Genomic DNA, 23,519 nt, shown 5'->3' with positions numbered 1-23,519 from the left:
ACAGAAAGGTTAATGCTGTCCTGGTTTGCAGGCTGACAAATTCATCAAGAACTAAAGAAGTACCCCCATATTGCTAATCCCAATCATTCTAAAAACATAAATTAGGTTATCAAAAATCGGCAACTACCTTAAAAATTATCAGGGTTTTTTTAATATATATTTTGGGGGTTTTTTATTTACCTTCTCAGTTTGTGTTTTTCTTACCAGTGCCACCAGTGTGTCACTTTTCCCATACTTCTCTGCAACCAAATGCACTAGAACCTTAACTTTTTTTTTTTTTTTAAATGAAAGCTGAGATTCTAATGTATTCACGACTCCAGGAGCTGGAGATTGCAAGACTCAGAATAAACACTGGAAACTGCCCCGTACTTTATACTGAAAATTCCTGCCTGCTAGCTGTCCAGGCAGATTCCTAACAGGAAAGAGATTCAGAGGGAGGACCCCACTAGAAGGGAGAAAATACTACATCTTGCCACTTTCAGGCACGCAGAACTCTGGACAGAACATTATTCCACCCTGGCTTTCTTCAGCCTCACCTGCAAAGGCAGTAAAATAGTAAACAACTGTCCCTTACAAAGTCTCTTGAGTAGCTTACGGAGATGTTTACAGTTTTCCCATTTCTACTTGCTCCTGGGCTTATGGAAGAAAACACCTCCTCTTCACAGCAGGGACCTTCCCTCAACCTTCCTGTGACTTCATTTTAGAATCCTTACTTTAAAGAGCCTCTAATAAACCTGATCTTTCCCTATGTTTAACCAAACCTTCCAGAAAAAATGAACCCTGGGATAAGGTGTAGAATGTGAAATTTCAGTGAGAACAATAGTTGGATTTTTAGTTTGTTTTTTTTGGTTGAGGGCGCAGGCATGCCTGGCTTTTTAAAAAAATGCATTGCTCCAATAAGAAATGCTATCAACCTGTGCTGGTATATCAGAAGTTGGGCTGAATCATCCCATTTACATGAAGTAAAAAGCAACCCAAATTTTTACCCAAACCTTCAAACCATAACTGAAGTTTGAAAAAGGTTTGTGAACATGGGTGATGAAATAATATAGAAGGAAAATAGAATACTACATATGATGCAAAAATGTACACTTCCTTTCTAAAAAGAACATTAAATCACCTAAGAATCAATTAAACTGCATTAATTACAGAACCCACCAAGCAGTAACTGTTCTACCTGTGTACTATGTGGTTTGGGTGGTAGGACTCGACATTTAAGGATCAGGTATCCCCTTCAAACTACAAATGGGCAAGCACAGAATTGTGAGGGGAAGATGCCAGACATGGTCTAAACTTCAGTGTATTATTAGTAAAATACTGCGATCCAAATCAATACATGCCTTTACATGCATTATAAAAATATAGCATAGTGATGCAACGTTTTGTCAATTCTGGAGACCAAAAGAGTCAGGTTAAAATAATTTAACATAACAATTAATGTTTTCAACCACATGCTACTTGTAATAACCTATGATTTACACTTCCCTTGGTCAAAGTCTTTGTGAACTTTAACACCAGCAAAGAAAATTAACATCAAGACATGTACAGAATTTCTAATTATAACAATTCTAGTAAAATGTCAGTCACTGAGTGCTGAAAGTTACCATTAAATATTTAGTCTTACTTCTTTCAAGCTAGAGAAACAATTTTAGCTATTAAAATGTTTGATTTATATCTATAAATAATTACAGGTTTGATCTGACAGATGTAACAACATTAGCTAACAATTATTTCAGTGTTAAGAAAAAAAGTTTAAACAGCTTTTTTAAACTCTTGGCACAATTAATGGACTTGGTAATACAGCTCTTTGAATGGTCTTGAGAGCCAAAATATTTCTTCTGAAACAGGGCTGCATAGCCAGCCTGAAGTTGGCACAGCAAGCTATCTCTACAGCTGTCAAGACCTGGGATAGATCAATCTTCAGTGTACCCAAGGACTGATCAGTCTATTCAATGTATGTTAGTTGCTCAGAGAGGTCAGAAAGAGTGTACCTTGAGCAGCTGAGAACTTATTTACAGAGGGTAGAATACAGATGTCATTTGAAAGTTCCCAAAAATTACTCATTAAAAATAAAATTATCCACAACAACACTGTATGTCAGAGAAAGAAGCTGCTCTCTGTGGGACCAAGTGTGGAGGTTGGAAACAGAGATGTATAAAACATAAATATTTAGAGTGTTTTGGGAACAAAATTGAAAGTGAGATGATCTCCCCTGAACAGCAAAGCAACTACAATGATTGCAGGTCACATCTCAGATGGAGAAAGTGACAGTTTTGAAACAAAAACAGTGAAATTCTTCTTCAGTTTGAAATGAAAATAATTATACCTCATCATCATCATCATATTGGCAGACATATGGAAATGAATAACCTAGCCTCCGGTCCTGTTCACCCTGAAACAAACAGTAGTTTTACAATTTATTTTAAGGTCAGCAGGAGCAGGACCCTAATCAGTGACTACAGACTGATATCAAACAAGCACTACACAAAGTTCATATTGCATGAACAGTAACAACATAAACATTTGCTTGGGACAATAAATCAGAAGTGCATGAGGCGTGGACCAAAGTTACAAAATATGGTTTCCCATTGCCCTTTAACTGCAGGTGATCAACTGCAGGTTCATACAATTTCTATCCCCCTTTAAAGGGAAATACAAACAAAAATATTGCTCTGGCCATTTATTTTGTTATTAAAGGGTATGTAAATGGACATCAGAACTGGGATAACTATCTGTTTGCTGGAAACCTGAAAATGCCATCCTCAGCATAATCAGACTTCAACACTTCTGATCTAAACAATAAGATTTTAAGCCAATTCTTTAGCTCCTTTCCAAAGTAACAGAATCAAATTCTTAAGACTATAGGAGATACTTACAATGTAGCTGTGAAAGACATACTGACAAACAGGAAACAAAATACAAATGCATCTTCTCCTTTGCCCTGAGCAATAGGACATTTCTGAGTGTCTGGGTAGTGAGGGATGGTTATATGGAGGGGCTTAAATTTCATTTACATTTGCACTACTTGTAATGTAATGCACATGGAGAAACTGGGGAAATCTGCTTATTCTGTATAACTGTATATATTAACTAAGTGTTCAGCTCATCTAGGGTTTAGGATGGGGCTCATTTTAGTAGTTCGCATAAACTGAAATAAATAAATAACCAACTGAAATAATACTTAAGATCTTATATTGTAACATTTAAAGCTTTTAGTTATATACAAACAACAGCTCACTGGAAAAAAGAAGTGTTTCTTATCTCCTGACTCTAAGAAGTGGAACATCACCAAAACAGAAAGAAGAAGTTTGCATTAATTGGCAACATAACCTAAGGAAATAATGCATTTACTGTAAAATATGAATGACAGAATTTATACCAGTGGCTGCCCAGAAAAAGAATAATGAAAGCGATGGAGGACAGAGGGAGCTATTGGTTTACTGTAGTTTTTAAGAAAAACTCTCAGTAAAATGACCAGAGATTGTATATTCTCTGTTCTGAAGTGAATATTTCAATATGAAGTGAAATTATGCATGATTGTCAGGATGGAAGAATTTGTATGGAAATGCAAAATAGGCTACTGAGATAAGCAAATATCAGATTAGCTTGTAAAGAATTTTTTGAAAAGGCATGTAAAAACATGGATGTTACAAATAGTAAAATACTGTAGCAAATAAAATTCTTAATATGGATTTCTTTGATCTCTCCTTCCATCTAAACTGAAGTATTTCTGGCTAAAGGGAAGAAGTCTTTAATCAAGCTGTGGTATGAATTTTACACACAAGACATACACTTGCTTCTTGATGTGTCTGTCATATGGGTTTTAAAATTACGTTGCTAATATGCCAGCAGTGCAGACTCTGTAAGTCCTACTGTGCTGGTGCTCCATGTAATTTCCAGTCACATACTTAACCCTTTTTTTGAAAAATACATTCCCCATAACCCATTCTTACTAAATTAGTGAACATACTACACAGAATATTCTTGTGCAGCATAGGGCCTGTTCCTCTCAGGTGCTGAGTCTTCTCAACTCTGTAAATTCATTGGAAGATTAGGGTATTCAGTACCTCACCAAACCGATTAGCACTTTAGAAAAATCAGGCTCTAAAACAACAATGGAGTTATTTTCAAGTTCACAAGTCTCATCAATGGAAGCACAGAGTACGCACAATCATATCTAATTGCAAGATATATATTTTCTTCCTGATTGTATCTGTCTTGAAGTTATCAGTCCAATCAGCTCAAAGATAAATGTCTTTAAAACTGGCACTATAAAAATCTATTTTTTAAAATTCTTTCACACTGCAATATAAGAGCCCACAATGAACACCTAAAATCTTGTGGTAGAATAATAAATTAAAATGTGTCTCTTTTACCATTTTAAAAGAATTTCCTTTTGTGTTGTCTCAATTAATTATTTAAACAACAAAGGAGGAGTTTTCTTTGAACAGAAAGTGACAAAAGGGAACATACTGTCACTTATTATACCACAGAGATTACATCCTTATTCAGAACTCATATTGTTTGACGTACGTATGGACTACTGAAATTATAAATTTGTTATAGCTGTGTTTTGGCAGCAATATTTAATCTATACAAGAGCACTATACGGATGCCTTAAAATCTGTAATAGGTATTAATGGTTTGACATTATCTGCCATTACTCAATTTCATAGGGAAACACTGGTTTTTAACCATGAATAGTACCAAAAAAAAAGTAGTGGATTTTGCTGAAGATACTCATTTCTAATTGACAAGTCTGACCAGATATTTTGGTATCAAAACTACAAGCCTGATCAATTTTCATATCTGCACTAAATGATACCTAAGTGAACTTTTAAAGACGTAGCCGGTTAAGTAATATCTAGGGCCCTACCTGAATTGCGGACGATTGTCAAAAAATTGTAGCTGAGTTGCGGACAAGCCATGGAAAATTGCAGGAAAATAATAATGAACCTTATTATTTGCGGTAATAAAGTCCATTATTACTTTTCCGTGATTTTCTGTTATCGGACACCTGGGGCTGACAGCGGCCACCCAGGACTCCCACTGCCAAAATTGTGGTGGAAGCTTAAATACTGTGGAATTCTCAATTTCCGCAATATCACAAGTTAAGTAGGGCCTTAGTAATAGACTTATGGTAAGATTGGGGCAAAAGTGTAATTATAATAGATTAGTGTAGATGAATTACTAGTGTAGAATGTCTTATTCTTGACAATACTCCTTGATATCAACTCTATGAGACAAAATGCTCCCCCATTAAAGTTAAAAATAAATAGCTTTTTGATTTTAAACCCACACAAGAGATGATTATGTACTCTGCCAGATTTTCAAAAGAGCTCAGCATCCAGCAGCTTCTATTGTTCTTTTTAAAAGGTGCACCAGGAAGATCCTCACAATGTTTTGCATGCCTTCAAACAACGGTTAACCTGGTACTTCTGACCTTCTTAACATTTGACTCAGTAAATTTAACATCTTTTAACATAGTTTTTTGTATGGAATTTCGTCGGTTTTTTTTTTTTTTTTTTTTTTTTTTTTTAAAGAAAATGAAAAAATAAACTCCATCCTGTTCAACTGTAACAAAATCTTACCTAAAATGAAAAAATAAACTCCATCCTGTTCAACTATAACAAAATCTTACCTAAGTCATCAGAAAGATTTGAGTCCACAACCTTCAAAACCATAGTACAGAGCCTACTATTTGAGCTAAAGGTACCAGAGCAAATAGCAGTAGCAGGCTGTTATCTCTTTTTATGCACAACTAGCCATTAGAAAGGAACATGACCACACTTTGCCAGTAGGTAACAAAACTATTTGCCAGACAGTAGTAGAATGCTAGAAATAAAAAAATTTGGGTCCTATTTCTGATTTTGGGAAATGAAGGCAGTCTAATGGTTACACCATGGGGTGGAGAGTCAGGGGTTTTGGCTGCTATTTGTTTGTCAATGATGCTCAGCATTTACATAATGCTTATTTATCTGAGTTTCAAAGCACTTCTAAATAAGGGAATGCAGGACTAACCTCATTTTACAGACATCATAGCCAAGCACATAAATTCATTTTGAGAATCAGAGTGGCTAAGTCTTAGGTCTAATGCTAGGCCTGAAGCTCAGCTAGAAATAACTTTGTACAACTCTTTCAGATCCTTAGGGACCTCATCTGTCATTGATGTCACATCAAATTAATTAGTATAGGTGCTACTAATGATAAGGAATGACCAGTTATGCCTTATAGGTGGAGAAGTAACTATGTTCTATAGCAGAGGTTCCCAAACTGTGGTACATAGGCTACCTCCTAATGGTACGTGTCCACCTGCTGCTGGGGGGCTGCCCAGGAGCAGCTCCAGTGCCAGCCCCGCCCCAAGCAGCGTGGCATCCACTCCCCCTTCCCCCCTGTGGCGACAGTATAATATCTAGTGACCGGCACTCGCCCCCCGCTCACCCCCTCCCGCTCGGCAATTACAGTAGACCTGAGACCTGACCTTATCGGGACCTTTACTGACTGACACACCTAAGATAGCACGTCTGAAATGGCAAACAATGGGACGTTGCAAAAAGCCCAGGGGCAGCCATCGGCTGTTACGAATACTGCACACCTCTCACGAACAGGGGCAGCCATCGGCTGTTACGAATATTGCACACCACTCATGTACCAAGCATAGCCCGAGTGCATAATAACTGCTGCATTTCGGCAGGCCTGGCAGAAGAGCTGTCGGCCCGCCAGACTGATCCCCTGGAGCTGCTACCTCTTCCCGCCCCCGAGTCCTCTGCTGGGCGAGAGTCGAGTCGAGTGTAACCGGTCCAAGTTTTGAACCCGAGCTTTTCTCGTGTCCCCCATTGGTCAGGCGTCATGACCCTGTTCCTCGTGGTGGTAAGATTTTAAATAGTACTCTTGTTATAGTTTTCGGGTATTAGTAACATTAATTTGATTATACTTTTGAAACTCTTATAATCGTTATCTAGTGTACTCTGTGTCTTGTTCTCCTTCTAATCTGCTTAAATCCCCCTGTTAAGGAAAGTAGATAGTTCTGTTATATATATTGTTCCCTTTTCCCTTGTAAAACCCCACAACCCCTTTGCTTCAAATAAACTTGTAAATAGTTAAGAAACTGTTTCCTCAGCGTGGTGCTTGGTAATCAGGGGATCCCTTTACCTGTCAGCAACACCCCCACCTCTACAGGTGGCAGCACTACAGGTGGTGGCGTTTTATGTTGTTAGAGTTTGGGAACTGCTGTTCTATAGCTAACATTGCCTAATCCTTCTGTTTTCAGTTGCTTATACCTTTCACAAAATGTAACTGTCTGTGGACTAAAATGTTTCATGATTGCTCTGTGCCTCCTGATGAACTTTTTCTAATGTTTGAGCAAAAACTGTGCAATTGTTGCCGAGACTGAGGTGGGTTAAAAACTGATATATTTCTTTTGCCAATTTAAAAACTAGATTAAAAAAAGATTTCTATAGTCTCATGGTTTAGAGCAGAAACTTAAAATTTGGTAAGGAGATAGTCCTGAGGTTGGAGAGGTGCCTTGCACAGGACAGTGAAAATCTGTTCAGATATGGTTAAGTTACAAGCCAATGGGAGGAAGGTGGGGGGGAGGGAATTCACCATTTGCATATGCTCAGTAGAACTTTTAGACACTTGCTCTTAATTTTTGGAACATTCCAGCTGCATTAAGCAAACTCCAAATTCCACAGAATTACAACTTCAGTTTGGGAAGACTATTTGCAGTAGCAGCAGTTTCATCTCCCAACTCAACATACCATTTGGCCTAGGGAAAGGTGCCCTTGTCTGGGAGCCAGGAGACCAATTTCTGCACCAAACTCCAGGGGCTACTAGAGATCTTAAAAAAAAAAAGTGATAGAAAAAAAATTAATATTGGCGAATATATCTGGTTTTAACCAGCCCAGCTCTCAAGAACAATTGCACAGATTTTGCTCAAACATTCCAAAAAAAGTTCATCAGAATTCAGAGACAAATCATAAAAAATTTCAGTCCAGACAAGTTTAAGTTTGTCAAAGGCATAAGCAATTGAAAATAGAACGAATTAGCTATAGAACATAGTTACTTTTCTGCCTATAGTGCATTGCTGCTAAGTCCTGATCATTAGCAGCACCAGTTCTAATCAGACTTATTTGACTCAAATTCCTTATGGCAACACACACGAGTTAACACACACACACACACACACACGCAAGCAGTTTGATCTAATCACTAACAAAAAACAAACTAGTATTTAATGAATGGAAGCACAGAGACTTTAGAGTGTGGTTTTGCATCCCAGCCCATCCTGGCTAATACTGCATTGATAACCTATCCTCCATGAATTTATTTAGTACTTTTTTGAACCCTGTTATAGTCTTGGCCTTCACAACATCTTCTGGCAAATAGTTCCACAGCTTGACTATGCTTTATGTGAAGAAATATTTTTGTTTGTTTTAAACCTGCTGCCTATTAATTTCATTTGGTGACCCCTAGTTCTTGTGTTATGAAAAAGAGTAAGTAACACTTCCTTGTTTACTTTCTCCACACCAGTCACGATTTTATAGACCTCTACCATATCCCCTCCTTAGTCATCTCTTTTCCAAGCTGAAAAGTCCCAGTCTTATTAATCTCTCCTCATATGGAAGCTTTTCCATACCCCTGTTCATTTTTGTCACCCATTTCTGTACCTTTTCCAGTTCCAATATATATATATATATATATATATATATATATATATATATATATATATATTTTTTTTTTTTTTTTTTTTTTGAGATGGGTCAACCAGATCTGCACGCATTATTTAAGATGTGGGCATACCATGAATTTAGGGCAATATGATATTTTCTGTCTTATTATCTATCCCTTTCAAAATGATTCCCAAAGTTCTGTTAGCTTTTTTGACTGCCGCACCACATTGAGCGGATGTTTTCAGAGAACTATCCACAATGACTCCAAGATCTCTTTCTTCACTTTTGAGTTTCTTCAGAACTCTTGGGTGGATCATCTGGTAATGGTGACTTATTACTGTTCAATTTATCAATTTGTTCCAAAACCTCCTCTAATGATACCTCAATCTGGGACAGTTCCTCAGATATGTCACCTAAAAAGAATGGCTCAGGTCTGGGAATCTCCCTTACATCCTCAGCCATGAAGACCGATGCAAAGAAATCATTTAGTTTCTCCACAATGGCCTTATCTTCCTTGAGTGCTTCTTTAGCATCTCAGTTATCCAGTAGCCCCAGTAGTAGCAGGCTTCCTGCTTCTGATGTACTTACAAAAATTTTTGCTGTTACTTTGAGTCTTTGGCTAGTCTTCAAATTCTTTTTTTGGCCTTCCTAATTATATTTTTACACTTCACTTGCCAGAGTTTATGCTCCTTTCTATTTTATTTTATTTCTATTTTATTTTAACTTTCACTTTTTAAAGGATGCCTTTTTGCCTCTACCCGCTTCTTTTCCCTTCTTGTTTAGCCATGGTGGCACTTTTTTGGTCCTCTTACAGGGTTTTTTATTTGGGGATATATATTTTAAAAAATTGAGCCTCTATTATGGTGTCTTTAAAAAGTTTCTATGCAGCTTGCAGGGATTTCACTTATGGCACTGTACCTTTCAATTTGTTTATCTAACTTCCTCATTTTTGTGTAGTTCCCCTTTCTGAAATTAAATGCCACTGTAGTGGGCTGCTTTGGTGTTTTCCTCCCCCCAGGGATGTTAAATTGTATTATGTTATGGTCACTATTACCAAGTGGTTCCGCTATATTCAGCTCTTGGACCAGATCCTGTGTTCCATTTAGGAGTAAATCAAGAATTGCCTCTCCTCTTGAGGGTTCCAGGACTAGCTGTTTCCAAGAAGCAGTCATTTAAGGTGTCAAGAAACTTTTATCTCTGCATATGGGGATAGTTGAAATCCCCCATTATTATTGAGTTTTTTATTTTTATAGCCTCTCTAATCTCCCTGAGCATTTCACAGTCACTATTACCATCTTGGTCAGGTGATCGGCAATATATCCTGCTGCTTTATTCTTATTATTCAACCATGGAATTACTATCCCTAGATATTCTATGGTATAGCTTGGTTCATTTAAGATTTTTACTTCATTTGACTCTACGCTTTGATTCACATATAGTGCCACACTCCCATCAGTATGATCTATTCTATCCTTCTGATATATTTTTTAGCTTGTTATTACTGTGCCCCATTGATTATCCTCATTCCACCAAGAGGATGTGACTTTATCCCATTTTCAAGAATAAATAGATGAATGTCAACATTTCATCCAGAAGAAAACACTGAGGCCAGGTCTACACTATTGACCTATATCAGTAATAAATAAGTTGCTCAAGGGTGTGAAAAATCCACACCCCTGAGCAACATAATTATACCAATCTAACCCTCCCATGCAGACAATGCTACGTTGACAGGAGAGATTCTCCTGTCGACATAGCTACTGCCTCTTAGAGAGGTGGATTAACTATGCTGACCGGAAAAGCTCTCCCATTGGCGTAGTAGCATCTTCACTCAAAGACTGCAGTTGCGCTGATGCAGGGTTTTAAGTGTAGACCTGCCCTAAATTGCTCCTCTGGGACAACACAAAAACTAGGATGAAGCACATGAGAGCTGAAGAAACAGCATTCTCAACCAAGGGGGTAAGGATATACAACCAGCTTCCCCAGATTAAGCAAATCATTAACCTAACCATCTTTAGGAAGCATTACAAACCCTTTCGCTTCAAAAAAGCCTTCCGGCCCATAAGAATGACACTTGCAGCAATAACACCTTCTGCCCTTAGAAATAAATACAGACCTATCACAGAAACAAATCAACCAACATATCCAAACCCAAATAACATCAAAAAAAATACGCTAGTCAGAACTTTTAATACAGAAACAACCAGAGACTCCAAGAAGCCCAGTAAAGATTTCGCTATTGCTATTTATTTTACATGAGAGGTGCTCATATACCAAGGTAATGGGCAGTATAAAAAACCCAAAAACAAAATATGGGAGCTAAAGCCAGTGCCAGATGTATCGTAACTCACTGTATGACCTTTGGCATGCCTTTTCTTTTCAAATCAATCCAGCCATACAACTGGAACAGTAAGATCTTAATGAAAAAACAACATATTACACCTAAATCCGTGTTTCTTTGGAACATAAATTGCTTGTGGATCTTTGCAAGAAAAGCACTATTTAAGTGAAACAAGAATAAAAGAAAGTACTGAAATGTAAAGTTAGTCATTAAACTGATCAGAGAGACCTCCATACAATACCTTTTTGCAGATGATATATGCGTAACTGCCAGCACATCAGAATGTTAATGAAAGTGTGATAAAAGCAGCCATGCATGTGGCTTCAACTAGATTAATTACCTTTTGAGTTTTATTAAAATCACCTATAGGATCAGTGTTTTGGATTACTAGTTTATTTTTATCCACCTCACTTTAGATAATCTAATAATCCTGGATTACAATACAATGATGCCTTTTCTCAGAAAACCCTTCTCTGTCACAGGGAAGTGGTACTTTTAAGAGTGGCCCGGGTCCAGGCTAAGCTCTCATATGCAGCATTGCCAACTCCCACAATTTATCATGAGTCTCACAATATTTATTATTTTTCTTTAAACCCCAATTGCTGGAGTCAAGAGAGGGCAGGAGAATCTGTTTTCATTTTAAAAAATGAAAGAAGTTTCTAGCTGTTTAGTTATGGAGAGGAGCCTGAATGTCTGAAGTGAATGTACCGTGAAGGCAAATAAAAAGAATCTAAAATATATTAGAGGCTAGTTTCTCAACCTCTGGCCCACGTACCCCCAAGACACAGGCAGGAGGTATGCGGGCACTAATATCTCCAGGGTGCCGAAAACCCCAGTGAAGGGAGCGCTGCTATCCACTCTGGGCCAGTGCCACCTCATACCTCACAAGTTCCAGCAGTGAGAACACCACGTGACCCCTGCGATCAGACCACAGTGATTGGCTGGTGCCAGCCTTTGCTGCTATCAAGGAAGGGAAGAGGTAAGAAGAGGAAAAAGAGCAAGAGGATTTGTGATCTGCCGCAGCCACACAGCACTGCAGAACTCAGAACTCTCCTGTTTTATGAGAAATAGAGTCATCCATGGTTAAAGGGGATAAAGTTTAAGTACGTGCCAATCTGCTGTAGTTTTCACTTTTAGTGTTTGAATTTACGTGGGCTTGTATTACTGTTTGAATTTTACTGTTTGTGAGGGTGTTAAAATGGATCATTTTCTTGTAAAAAGACAGACTTCAGATTTAGAAGAAGGCAGTTCCCAGACAAATGTGCAACAAGTGTTGGAGCCAGAGGAACATGTTTTGAAAAAAAAAAAAAACAAGCATCAGTGGTGAAAGTACAAAATCTTCACAGGTTCATAAAGCACGTAGCTATGAGCCCAGTTATCTGGCTTTCGGGTTTACAACAAACAGAAGTATACCTCCATTACCACTTTGTGTGATCTGCAGAGAGACGTTGCCTAATTACTATATGAAGCCTTCCCTTTTGAAAAGGCACCTTCAAACTAAACATCCTGATCTGAAGGACAAATCAATAGATTTTTTCACAAGAAAATGTGGGTTTGCAAAAATCAAGTGCTGCTATGAAATTGTACTCTACAATTCCTAAAAAAGCTCTACAAGCTTCGTTTGAAATCACAGACATGGTGGCAAAAATGATGAAACCATATTCCATTGCTGAGAACCTTGTCATTCCTGCTGCTATCAGAATTGCTCAAATCATGTTTGGCAAAACAGAAGTAGATAAAATTAAAACCATCCCACATTCAAATGACACCATGACAAGAAGAATTGATGACATGGCAGAGGACATAATTAAACAAATTTTAGAAAAAATCATCCAGAAAAAACAGTTCGCTTTACAGAAGGCTGAATCTACAGATGTATCCAACTATGCACAATTGATGATGTTTGTCAGATGCATTGATGATAAAGAAGAGCAAGGAATACAGGAACAAATATATGGCTGCAAAGAATTGGACACAAAAACAAAGAGGAGAGGACATTTTTAAGATCTTAAATGAGTACATTGTTAAAAATGGATTGTCATGGGAGTGGTGTGTGTCTGTATGCACAGATGGAGCAGCAGCAATGGTAGGTTGACGAAGTGGTCTTGTTACTCGCTTAAAAGCTATAAATCCTTCAATCAAATGGAACCATTGTATTATCCATAGATAGGCATTGGCTGCAAAACAACTGAGTGAAGATTTAAACACTGTGCTACAACCAGCCTTGAAAACAGTAAACATCATAAAAGTGCAGGCTCTGAATTCACGTCTTTTCCGATCTCTGTGCTGTGACATGGGATCTGAACATATTGCTGTACTTCTTCACACTGAAGTTTGGTGTCATGTGGAAGACTGTTGAATCGCCTGTTCGAGTTAAGATATGAAGTTACTGTCTTTCTCAGAGATATGAAATCTGAATTCTTACAGCATTTTGAAGATGAAGTATGGATTTGCAAATTAGCCTATCTTTGTGACATTTTTTATAAATTCAATTACTTGAACCTTCAGCTTCAGGGATACAGGTTCTGGAAAAACAGAGCTTTTTCTGGACGTTTTGTTTCATTTCCACAGCTCTCAGAGTTCTGTGAAGAAAACGAAATCACTCTGAATGAAAGTGTGAAAAAAAATATTAAAGAACGCTTGGTAAATTTGGAGTCAAACTTTGAACATTATTTCTCTAATGTTGAAGAACATGAAGATCCACAGAAATTGTGGATTTGGAATCCATTTAATGACAGCGCTATTGAACAAGCAGGGAGAAAGCACGAAGGAAAAAGCTTTCTGAACTCTCCACGGGCAGTACATTACAGAGGATGCAAAGCATGGGACTGGTTGGCATCCCTGCATGATTTTGGCAGAAAATGAAACGGGAATACCTACAGCTGAAGAACATGGCTCTCACAGAGCTTCTCCCATTAGCCTCAACATATTTGTGTGATACCAGTTTCTCACATTTGATTGGGCTAAAAAGTAAAATAAGAAATCGTTTGTGCCCAGAAAATGATCTGATAGTAGCAATAAGTAGTTTAAAAGCGAGATTTGGAATGCTTATGTCATCCAAACAGGCCCAAGTTTCTCATTAAATCCAGCTCTTACAAGAATTAATTTTTATGTTATTTTGTTAAAACTAGCAAAAGGTCCAGTCCGGTCCCTGATTTGTAGAACAATTCTAGAGGGGGAGCATCAGTTCCAGTCACAAAGATACCTATGTTTAGAGTTTTATTCATATAAATGTTTGAGTTTATTGTTTTTACGGTTCTATAGTTTTTATGATTCATGTTAGTTTGTTTGAAAAACTTGTAAAATTCAGTAAAAAAGAATATATCTTAAATTCTGAATTATTGTACGCCTGTGCGTGTGCCTCATATCTGCCTGCATGTGCGTGTCTCAGCATGTGACTGCATGTGTCTATATCCTTGTGTCTTTTTATCTCTGAACTACAGGTCCAAACACTCCCTTCATGCACTGCCACCACAGTACTCCTGCAGACATACCTTTTTTAGAAAAAGAGCAACCACAATCTTCCCTCTTGCCCTCCTTCCCTCTCTCTCGCCCCTTCCTCTTCTCAAATCTATGGCAAAAAATTTGTCATGCTGCATATTGCGCAGCTCTTTATATTCCCCAGCAATAATCTGGCATGCTGTGCAAAGCCTCCTAGTTTTGGCCAACATCACCTCTAGCCCAGGTACACACTTGAGTTGTGCACCCGATGTAAAAGATGGCAATCCTACACTAGATCTGACATCTGCCATATCATGCCTTATATACTCAGCCCTTCTTCCAACATATGGCACACGTTAGTCTGTAAATATAAAATCCTTTTGAAAATTGAGTGTTGGGGTACCTATTAAAATTTTCAGAAGCTAGGGGGTACTTGTTACTTAAAAGGTTGAAAACACTGTATTAGAGGATTGGTTTTTTAAATCTCATGATTTTGGGGAGGCGAACTCATTTTTGAACAACCTGGGTGGCAATACTGCATCTATGCTTAGTTTCCTCCCATATCACATGATGGAGAGCAGGCTACATCAAGGCCAGGTGGGATGGGGAAAGCAGAATAGGCAGGTCCTATCTCCCAGGAGAGTCAGACATCCCTACTTCCATATCTGAAGAGAACAGGGAGTACTAGGAAGAGAGCAGGGAGTATCAGGAGTATTCCCACTGAGAGATCCGAAGGGAAACAGCAGCAGCAGCTGTTAGGTTTCATCAAGTAAGGATAAAGACTACCTGGAAAACATGTGAACCCCTAATACAAGAGGAGAAAACTCACCCTGATTTTTGTGAAAGGGCTCTGGAGGCTCAAGAGATGGCTCCGTAGTGCCTGCAACTGATAGGTGACGCAAACCTGAGGAGATGATGTGGATGGGAGGAGTTTCTAGTATAAGTGATGGGATTAGAACTGGTTAAGAAACTGAATTTCAGTTCTGTAAAAAACAAAAACAAAAAACCCCAAAAATAAAAAAAACAAGTGTTTCTGAAAAAAAACCATCCCAAATTGCAACAAAAACCCAAAACCTGAAAGTCTTCCATGGAACCGAAATTCCTCAATATTCAGTCTCAGAAAAAAACACTGAAATGTTCCTGCTATGGGAACATACCACCGTTTCCGAAACAAAGTACTGCTCCTAGGGAGCCCACCAGCACGGGGAGTCCCAACTGCATAGCAGCCCACTAGCCTGGGCCCAAGCACCAAGTGGACTGCCAAAGAGCTAGACACACAGAAAATCTGCCTAGTTTGTGTCAGTAACCTACCTGATTTCTGTTGAAAGTTTCATTGAAATTGACACATTCTGTGGGAACCTGTCAATTTCGACAAATTCTCATTTTCCAACAGAAAAAGATTATTTTGGAAAATTTCCAACCAGCTCTAGCTGGGATATATTTTGGGTGCTAGTAAAATTGTTAAACTGGGCCCCAAATAGACTTTGTTTTGGAACTTTAATTGTTTATTGGACAGGAAAGTCACCCACACACACTCAAGTCCCTCTTTAAAAACATTTACAAAACACTTACATTTTACATGCAATTTTCCAAATCAGATAGTCTTTATAATGTGATACATCTCTTTGAGTACAGCATATAAGGAAAACTGCCAAGGTCTGCAAAGAAAGCCTAATGTTAAGATAACTTATATAGAATAATTCATCCTATTAAACGCCAAATGTTAATGTAACAAGTATAGTTTAATCCACCCCTAAAATGGAGGCTATGGTGGCATAGAACATAGCTGTTTAACAGCACAAAGCAATGGTGCACGACAATTTAGGACAGGAAATGAAGAATGCCATATCCACTTGAAACTACAGTGGGAATGTAGGTAGATGGAATATCATTAAACAAACTAGCTATGATTGGGATCAACTTGCTAAAAACATTTATAGTTGCTATACAGTACATTTTACTTCCCACTTTCCCCCTATCCTGTTAGGAATCATGACACTTTAACATTAAGCAGAGCATTTTAACATATAGAAATATAGAAACAGCTGGAATGAATTCAACAAGGGAGGAATGGAAATGTATTTACTACAAGTAAAGGTATGAATATATAATCTGAAGGGGGAAATTTACATGTCTAACTCCCAATGACTTACAATAGAAGTTGTGTTTCACTACCATTTTTGCTTCTGAATGACTATTTTAGGTATGTCTGTCTCCACAGCAGCTGGAAGTGTGCTTCTCAGCACATCTGTCTGCCTGCACTAATGCCACTCAAGCTAGCACACTAAAAACAGCAGTGTGGCCATAGCAGCATGGGCAATGGCTCTGACTAGCCACTGGAATACATATCCAGGGTGTTGGGCAAGTTTGTACTCAGGGTTAGTCCAAGCCACACTATTTTTAGCGCAGTAGCTCAAGCCGAGCTAGCACGTGTCTGTCTACTAGTGCTGGGAAGCACACTCCCAGCTACTGTGGAGACATACCCCTAACACCTAGCTACACCGCCAGTGTGATTAAAAACTCAATTTGTCAACATGTTGTGGGTAGTAAAGATGCTCATTGTGTAATATGAAAACACCCTGTTAAATAAAGAGATCTGATTATTATATTACCATACAATGTTTCTCAAAATAAAAGCTCACTGTTGTCATGTTTATTGTTTTGTCTTTATTTACATGGCAAGGATTTGTAAACCTGTTAAAACGTTCTAAATAATTTAGTTTAAAAAAACAAAACTCAATTTGTTCTGTTCTGTTGTGAATATAATCGATTTTAATAAACTCAAGTGAACATAAGAATAGCCATACTGGGTCAGACCAATGGTCCATCTAGCCTAGTATCCTGTCTTCTGACAGTGGCCAATGCCAGGTACTTCAGAGAGAATGAACAGAACAGGTAATCAAGTGATCCATCCCGTTGGCCATTCCCAAACTCTGCCTATCCCGGCTATGTTGATGAATTTATCCATGAATTTATCTAGTTCTTTTTTAAACCCCATTATAGTCTTGGCCTTCACTACATCCTCTGGCAAGGAGTTCCATAGGTTGACTGTGGATTGTGTGAAGAAATACTTTTTTGTTTTAAACCTGCTGCCAATGAATTTCATTTGGTGACCTCTATTTTTGTGTTATGAGGAGTAAATGACACTTCCTTATTTACTTTCTCCACACCAGTCATGATTTTATAGACCTCTGTCATAACCCCCCTTAGTCGTCTATTTTCCAAGCTAAAAAGTCCTGGTCTTATTAATCTCTCCTCATATGGAAGCTTTTCCATACCCCTAATAATTTTTGTTGCCATTTTCTGTACCTTTTCCAATCCTAATATATTTTTTGAGATGGGACAACCAGATCCGCACACAGGATTCAAGAGGTGAGCATACCATGGATTTATAAAGAGGCAATATGATATTTTCTGTCTTATTATCTATCCCTTTCCTAATGTTTCCCAGCAAGTGAAATGCATTACAAATATAACTCACTTTTAGTGATATTTTAATTTCCGTTCAGCCAACAAGTTGGTGCATACAGTTTTCTCTTAGTGAATTTCCCCCCCTCCGCCCCATTTGTAGAGAGGAGGAGAAAACACAGTGAGTTCGAACTATCAAGAGAGCTTATTTACCTCTCCCCACATCATTTAGGCAATGGGTGAGGATCCCTAGATCTGTGGGTGTCCTGTGCCTCTACATAGCTACCCTGATGGATCATCTCCACACAACCACATGCAACAAGGCTCTGTGAGAAGCCATGCTTCCATTAGCTGCTTACTCCTACATCTGGGAGGCATAGATGGGGGTGGATATTAATGCTGCCTGAACAACATTAATATCCACAGAGTCTAACAGGGATGCTCTATTTTCTCCTTGTGTGTGAGAGAGACCCTGTTCACAACCTCCTGAAGAGACCTAAACAGGCCAAGTTCTGCAAAAGGAGTGGGAAAGAACATGCCAGAGAACTAGTACCCAAAGTGCCCCCCCGTCGAGCCCTCTTGCTTGGCAAATATTTACAGCAGAGTGTGGTAAGGTCTTAGACTTCCTTTTCATTAAATGCACGCGTTACCAAACAGATGACCGAAGTGATGCTTTTACTGTACGATGCCCTGTCCCCGCTTTGTACAGGGTTTGTCCAACGACTCACGAAGGTACGAAAGCCCAGTCATTCACAGCAGCTCGCCCACAGCATGTCAAGGAAATCAAGGACAGACCCGTTGCTCCCGCACCCCCACCCGTCTGTCTCCTCACTGGGCGGGCCGGGCAGCACAAGGGAGGCGGATCTAGCGCTCGTCTCAGCCGTGCTCTGGTCGGGGCGGGGGCCGCGATGGGCTGCGCCTCCCAGCGAGCGGCAGAGGGGCAGCCGGCCCCTCTGAAATGCAGCTAGCTCCAGGGTGGAGCGGGCGGGTGAACGCTGGCCCGGGCGGGAAGGGCCGAGGGCCTGGGGGGGGGGGGGGGGGGGGGGGGGGGCCAAGCCGGCCGGCGTTGAAGAGGCCGCAGCAGGGCTCAGGGTCTCCCTTGTTGCACAGCCCAGGCAGTGAGAGGCACGCAGCGTGGCCGGCGGGCAGCGACCACGGCAGGCCTGGCAGGATGCGCACACCCCGGGGGTGCCCAGGCGAGGGAAGCGGCTGGAGGGCTCCGTGGGGCACTGCCCCCCCCCCTCCAGCAGCCCTGCCCAGGGCCGGGGGTCTTGCCCTCTCGCTGGTACCTGGCACTGGCTCAGCTCCTCAGTCAGGCTCCTGAGCTCTTCCTCCAGCTCCAGGACCCGAGATGATGATGCTGCCGCTGCCGGGAGCGGCTCCTTTCGCTTGCTGGAAGCCATGCTCGGGGAGCAGGTCGCCGTTCTCTGGGCCTAGGGGAGGGGGTCGCAGCCCGGCCGCCCGGCCGCTCCAGAAAAAAAGTTGCCGTGAACCAAGCACATTAAACTGTCCCTTCTCCTCCCCTCCCCCCCCCACACCATTGACCGTGCGCGGGCGGCGCCGGGAACCGCAGAAAGAAGGACGCAGCGTGATGATGACAACGTCAGTTTAACGGACAGCAAAAGGGGAGAGCTGGGGTCGGTCGGAAGGTTAGCTAACAGTTCGTTAGAGGAACGCGCATGCGTGGTTTTTTCGCGCCGTTTCTTGTGCCGCTCTTTTAGCGCGGGAGAGGCGGGAGTCTGGGAGAGAGACAGTCGCACTCTCTGACCTGCCACGTGCCGTGTCCAACAGCGAGTGAGGCGAGCTCCTGTCGGCTCGGGTGGGCAGGACAGCCAGGCGCCCTCCCGCTTCCCCTCCCGCTAGCTTGGGGCCGTTTTTCCCCCCGTGAACCGGCGGGAGCCCCCCCCCCCCCCACGCTCCCTCTCCGCCGTTTTTTGTTTGGGTCGAATCGGTGGGGGCCGCGAAACGTGCCAAGGGGTGGGCGTGTTCCAGGCTCCTGCTGCGGGAGCCACGGTAGCAGCGCGGCCTGCTCAGTGTGCACGCCTGGAATCGGTTTGGGGGCAGCATCTGGATTAATCCAGCGAGACCCTCCGGCCGAATCTAGGGGTTTGTGGTGTGGCTGCTCCAGGGCGCTCAGGGTCCAGCATTTTTTGGTTCACCTGCTTCGGGGTGTAGCAGGATCCCATTGTTTTTCAGAGCTGCTGGAGTTATGCTCTGGTTTCATAGGGGACTATGAGGGCCTGTGGCTAAAAATCAGCAGGTTCCAGGTGGATCCAATTGCTTTTGAAATGGAGGGAATGAGACAGGGTGGCTTGGTGCCCACTTGAGGCAAGAGGTGCTAGGTAGCAGCAGCCATTATTGAAGTCAATGGGTAACAGCTTGTGTTCCATTAAACTTCCCAGAGTCTGCCTGTCTCCTGCTTTTCACCAGCCCCACTACTCCCAACTTGGAAGGGAATGCCAAATGGATACCTGACATTTGCACAGAAATCATGAATGCAGGAGGTCAGCCATGGTTGCCCAAGGTGTTAACACGGCCATGTAAAGTGAGGTATCTGTCCAACTGTTGGTATATACATTTGCTTGTCCAGTGCAGGTGGACTTTTGCAAATGCACCAAAGTGTGTGCCCTCATCCATTCCCCCAAATCACATTCCCATGCATCCTTGAGAATCTGATCCTGAATGTGTCACTGCAACAATATACAAGTAAAATCCTTCATCTCACAAAATGGGACTTCCAAAAATGTGTGTTCAGGCAAAAATTCCACTCTTTAATGATGTTTTTTTTTCTGGGAAAGCACTTTTGGATCAGAGCTGAAATGAGTGTTTTCCCCTTCACCACGCTTCCTTACCCAAAAGGGGAGACTTGACATCTTTGTCAACCCATAGCCTGACATTATTATATTTATTTTCCAGCGCTTTGATAAAGTGTTCTACGCCATCAAGTTTCTAAATAATAACCCAAGTGGTTTTTTTTTTTGATAATTATTAGAGCCTGTCATGCAAGATGCTCAGTTCTGGTGTAAGGGAAAGGTATGAAAGGTATCTATGATTAGCATGAGTCTATCACATCTCTCCAAAACATCTCAGAGTGCCTATGTTTACAGCTGCCAGCAGCATGAAAAGAAGAGCATATACAAGATTCTTTCAAGCCCAAATAGTTCATTTTAGTTTGCATCTAATTCAAATGAAGCATCATTTAACTTAGGTCAGATTTTACTAGAAACATTTGCTGTTATAGTAATGTCATTTAGGGGTGTGTTTTTTTATTACATTTCTATACTGGCAAAAGCAGTAGATAAAGTTACAGGAGCATAAAAGTGCTTTTGCCGGCAAGAGTACTTTCTTAAGCAAAATCCTCATAGAAACTAAACATGATGCCATCTACTGGCAGCCTCCAATATCACTAATTCAAGAAGAAAATTCACAGAATTGTAACACTCATTTTCTTTTAAATTAACAATGGTATTCTACTAACAAGTTTTATGTTTTAGAAGTTTGTTCTTTGCCAAATCCTCTCCCCCCTCTGCCAAAATCAATAGTGCAAAACAGTCCAACTACAAATAATTATCTTTGGGAAATAACACCTTAACATCAGTAACCAAGTTAGTCAAGACTATCTCTAACAATTGTCTGGAAAGTCCTAAAACATATTACAATTGACAATTTATACAGATCTCACATATGCAGCATACCCTTGGAAATCCACTTAGGCAAAAATGTCATGTTTAAATGCTGAATTCAAGAACTGCTCCCCAGCAATCATTATTTTAAAAGCTACACTAGCTTCTTTTTTAATTCTTTGTAATGGGGTTATTATTTCTCAAGTCCTTTGGTGATGGCAGTAAATAACTACCATGATTATGTGATCTGTCAAAGGTATAAAGTCAAAATATTAAAATACTGGGTCTTGCCTCAGTGTGGGGAGGATGTACTAGATGACCTCTCAAGTCCCTTCTAGCCCTGCATTTCCAATTCTATGATTCTAATAAAATCAGTGCTTGACTGAGACAATTCAGCACTCTAAGCACACCACGACATGGCAGCATTCCCTAGATCTTCCCCACGCCTCAGATTCACCCTCACTTAGAATGTCGATGACAGAGGGACTCATTCTCCTCCCTGTGAAAAAAGAGGAGCAACAGGAATCTGCTTTGCTCCATGGACTGGCATCATGGGGCCCTCACCACATATCAAAGCAGTCAGAGTGCATCTACCTGGGTGGATGGATTGGGCCCACTGTTCTCTTCTGGCACTCTCAGTCCTCAGGTGAGGTTCCCAAAGCTGTGAGACTTGGTGTTAAAAGACCATTGAGGGTAGAGCTGTTGTTTCAGGCTGCCTGAAAACTCAGCAGACATTATTGCATTGGAAATCACATTTTCAAATTTTATTTCATTACCATGAAGGCTGACAACTTAGTTTTTAAAATGAAATTTTAAGCTATATCTACATTATAGACCCTACACAGGTATAGCGCTTTAGCACAGCCTTCACCAACAGGAGTTTTTCTGTCAGTGTAGGAACATCACCTCCCTGCAATGATGTAGGATACATAAGCAGAAGCACTCTTTTGTTGACATAGCTGCATCTGCACTGGGGTTTTTGTCAGCATAACTTTGTAGGTCGGGGTGTGTCTTCTTCACTCCCATGACTGATGTAGCTCTGCCAATATAATTTTTAAGTGTAAGACAAATCTTAGATTCTAACGTAGTCACATCACTCAGAAACTACATCTCTAAGGACTGGTCTGTAGTGCAGTGTAGTAAGTGAGGGTGTGAGGAGGTAAACAAACCCATACAGCACCAGGGAAAGAGAAGGTTAATAATCTGTCCTGGATATGAGGCTGAAACTGGCCCCATCCCCACATTATTTGCCAGCAATATCAGGCCTGGAGGGAGGGACCTCCATCTGGAGGTAATTAAAAGAAGGAAGCAGATCTCAAAGCTTGGCTACCCTGGAGGAGATTGGGTCGTGTTAGAGTGAACCGAGGAGGTGTGCTGAGTAGCCAAGTCTTAGGACTAGATTTTATGTTGTCTAAACTGGGATTTGTTTCTTAATAAAGTTCAATACCGTGAAGGAGATGAATGTTGACCCTACATGTGTTACGTAGACAGTTTCATAGAATAACTAGGAAAGTCACCTTGTAATAGAAGGGTTATTTGGAAAATGAAAGGGTGGGGATCTGCATTAAAGTTCTGAGAGGGCATGAAGAGGACACGGCCACCCAGACTGAATGCACAAGAGATGATACCCTTCATAACCCTAGGAGTGGCAATTGGAAGGGACAGCAGAGTCCAGGACCACCCAGACTTCATGCATTGTCCAGAAGACACTAATAAGACCCTCCTTAGCCCTAGGAATGGTAGCTGGGAACACTACCAACTCATTCTGTACACACACATGCACACCACGTGATCCACAAACACACACAAGAACCCCACAGTACACCCATTCTATATATTACAGATCAGCTTTACAACCATTGGTCTGATTCAGGATTTTACACTGGCATGCATTGCTGTAAAACTTGGTGAGTGCCCAAGTAGCAATAATCTTATCAAGAGGAGAGCTGATGGTGAAGAAAAGCAGCTGTAAGGAGCCAAGCTAGGAATCAGGGTTGGTAAGGAGATACATTTTTTCAGTGCTTCCCCACAGCA

General features: G+C 40.6%; 1 protein-coding gene across 1 annotated transcript in view; it reads right to left on the bottom strand.

Moving 5' to 3' along the window:
* Positions 1 to 20,116, bottom strand: part of CNTLN (centlein) — a 282,434-nt gene extending 262,318 nt beyond the window's left edge. The window contains exon 1 of the mRNA XM_067553128.1: positions 19,152 to 20,116. Coding sequence (XP_067409229.1) covers positions 19,152 to 19,265 — 114 coding nt within the window. The 5' untranslated portion in view covers positions 19,266 to 20,116. The remainder of the gene's footprint in view (positions 1 to 19,151) is intronic.
* Positions 20,117 to 23,519: the final 3,403 nt, after the last annotated feature.

Source organism: Emydura macquarii, unplaced genomic scaffold, assembly GCF_026122565.2.
Source record: "Emydura macquarii macquarii isolate MOO-44397 ecotype Brisbane River unplaced genomic scaffold, CSIRO-AGI_Emac_v2 contig_1451, whole genome shotgun sequence".
NCBI classification, from domain to species: Eukaryota; Metazoa; Chordata; order Testudines; family Chelidae; genus Emydura; species Emydura macquarii.
This window is presented reverse-complemented; position numbering and strand designations above follow the sequence as displayed.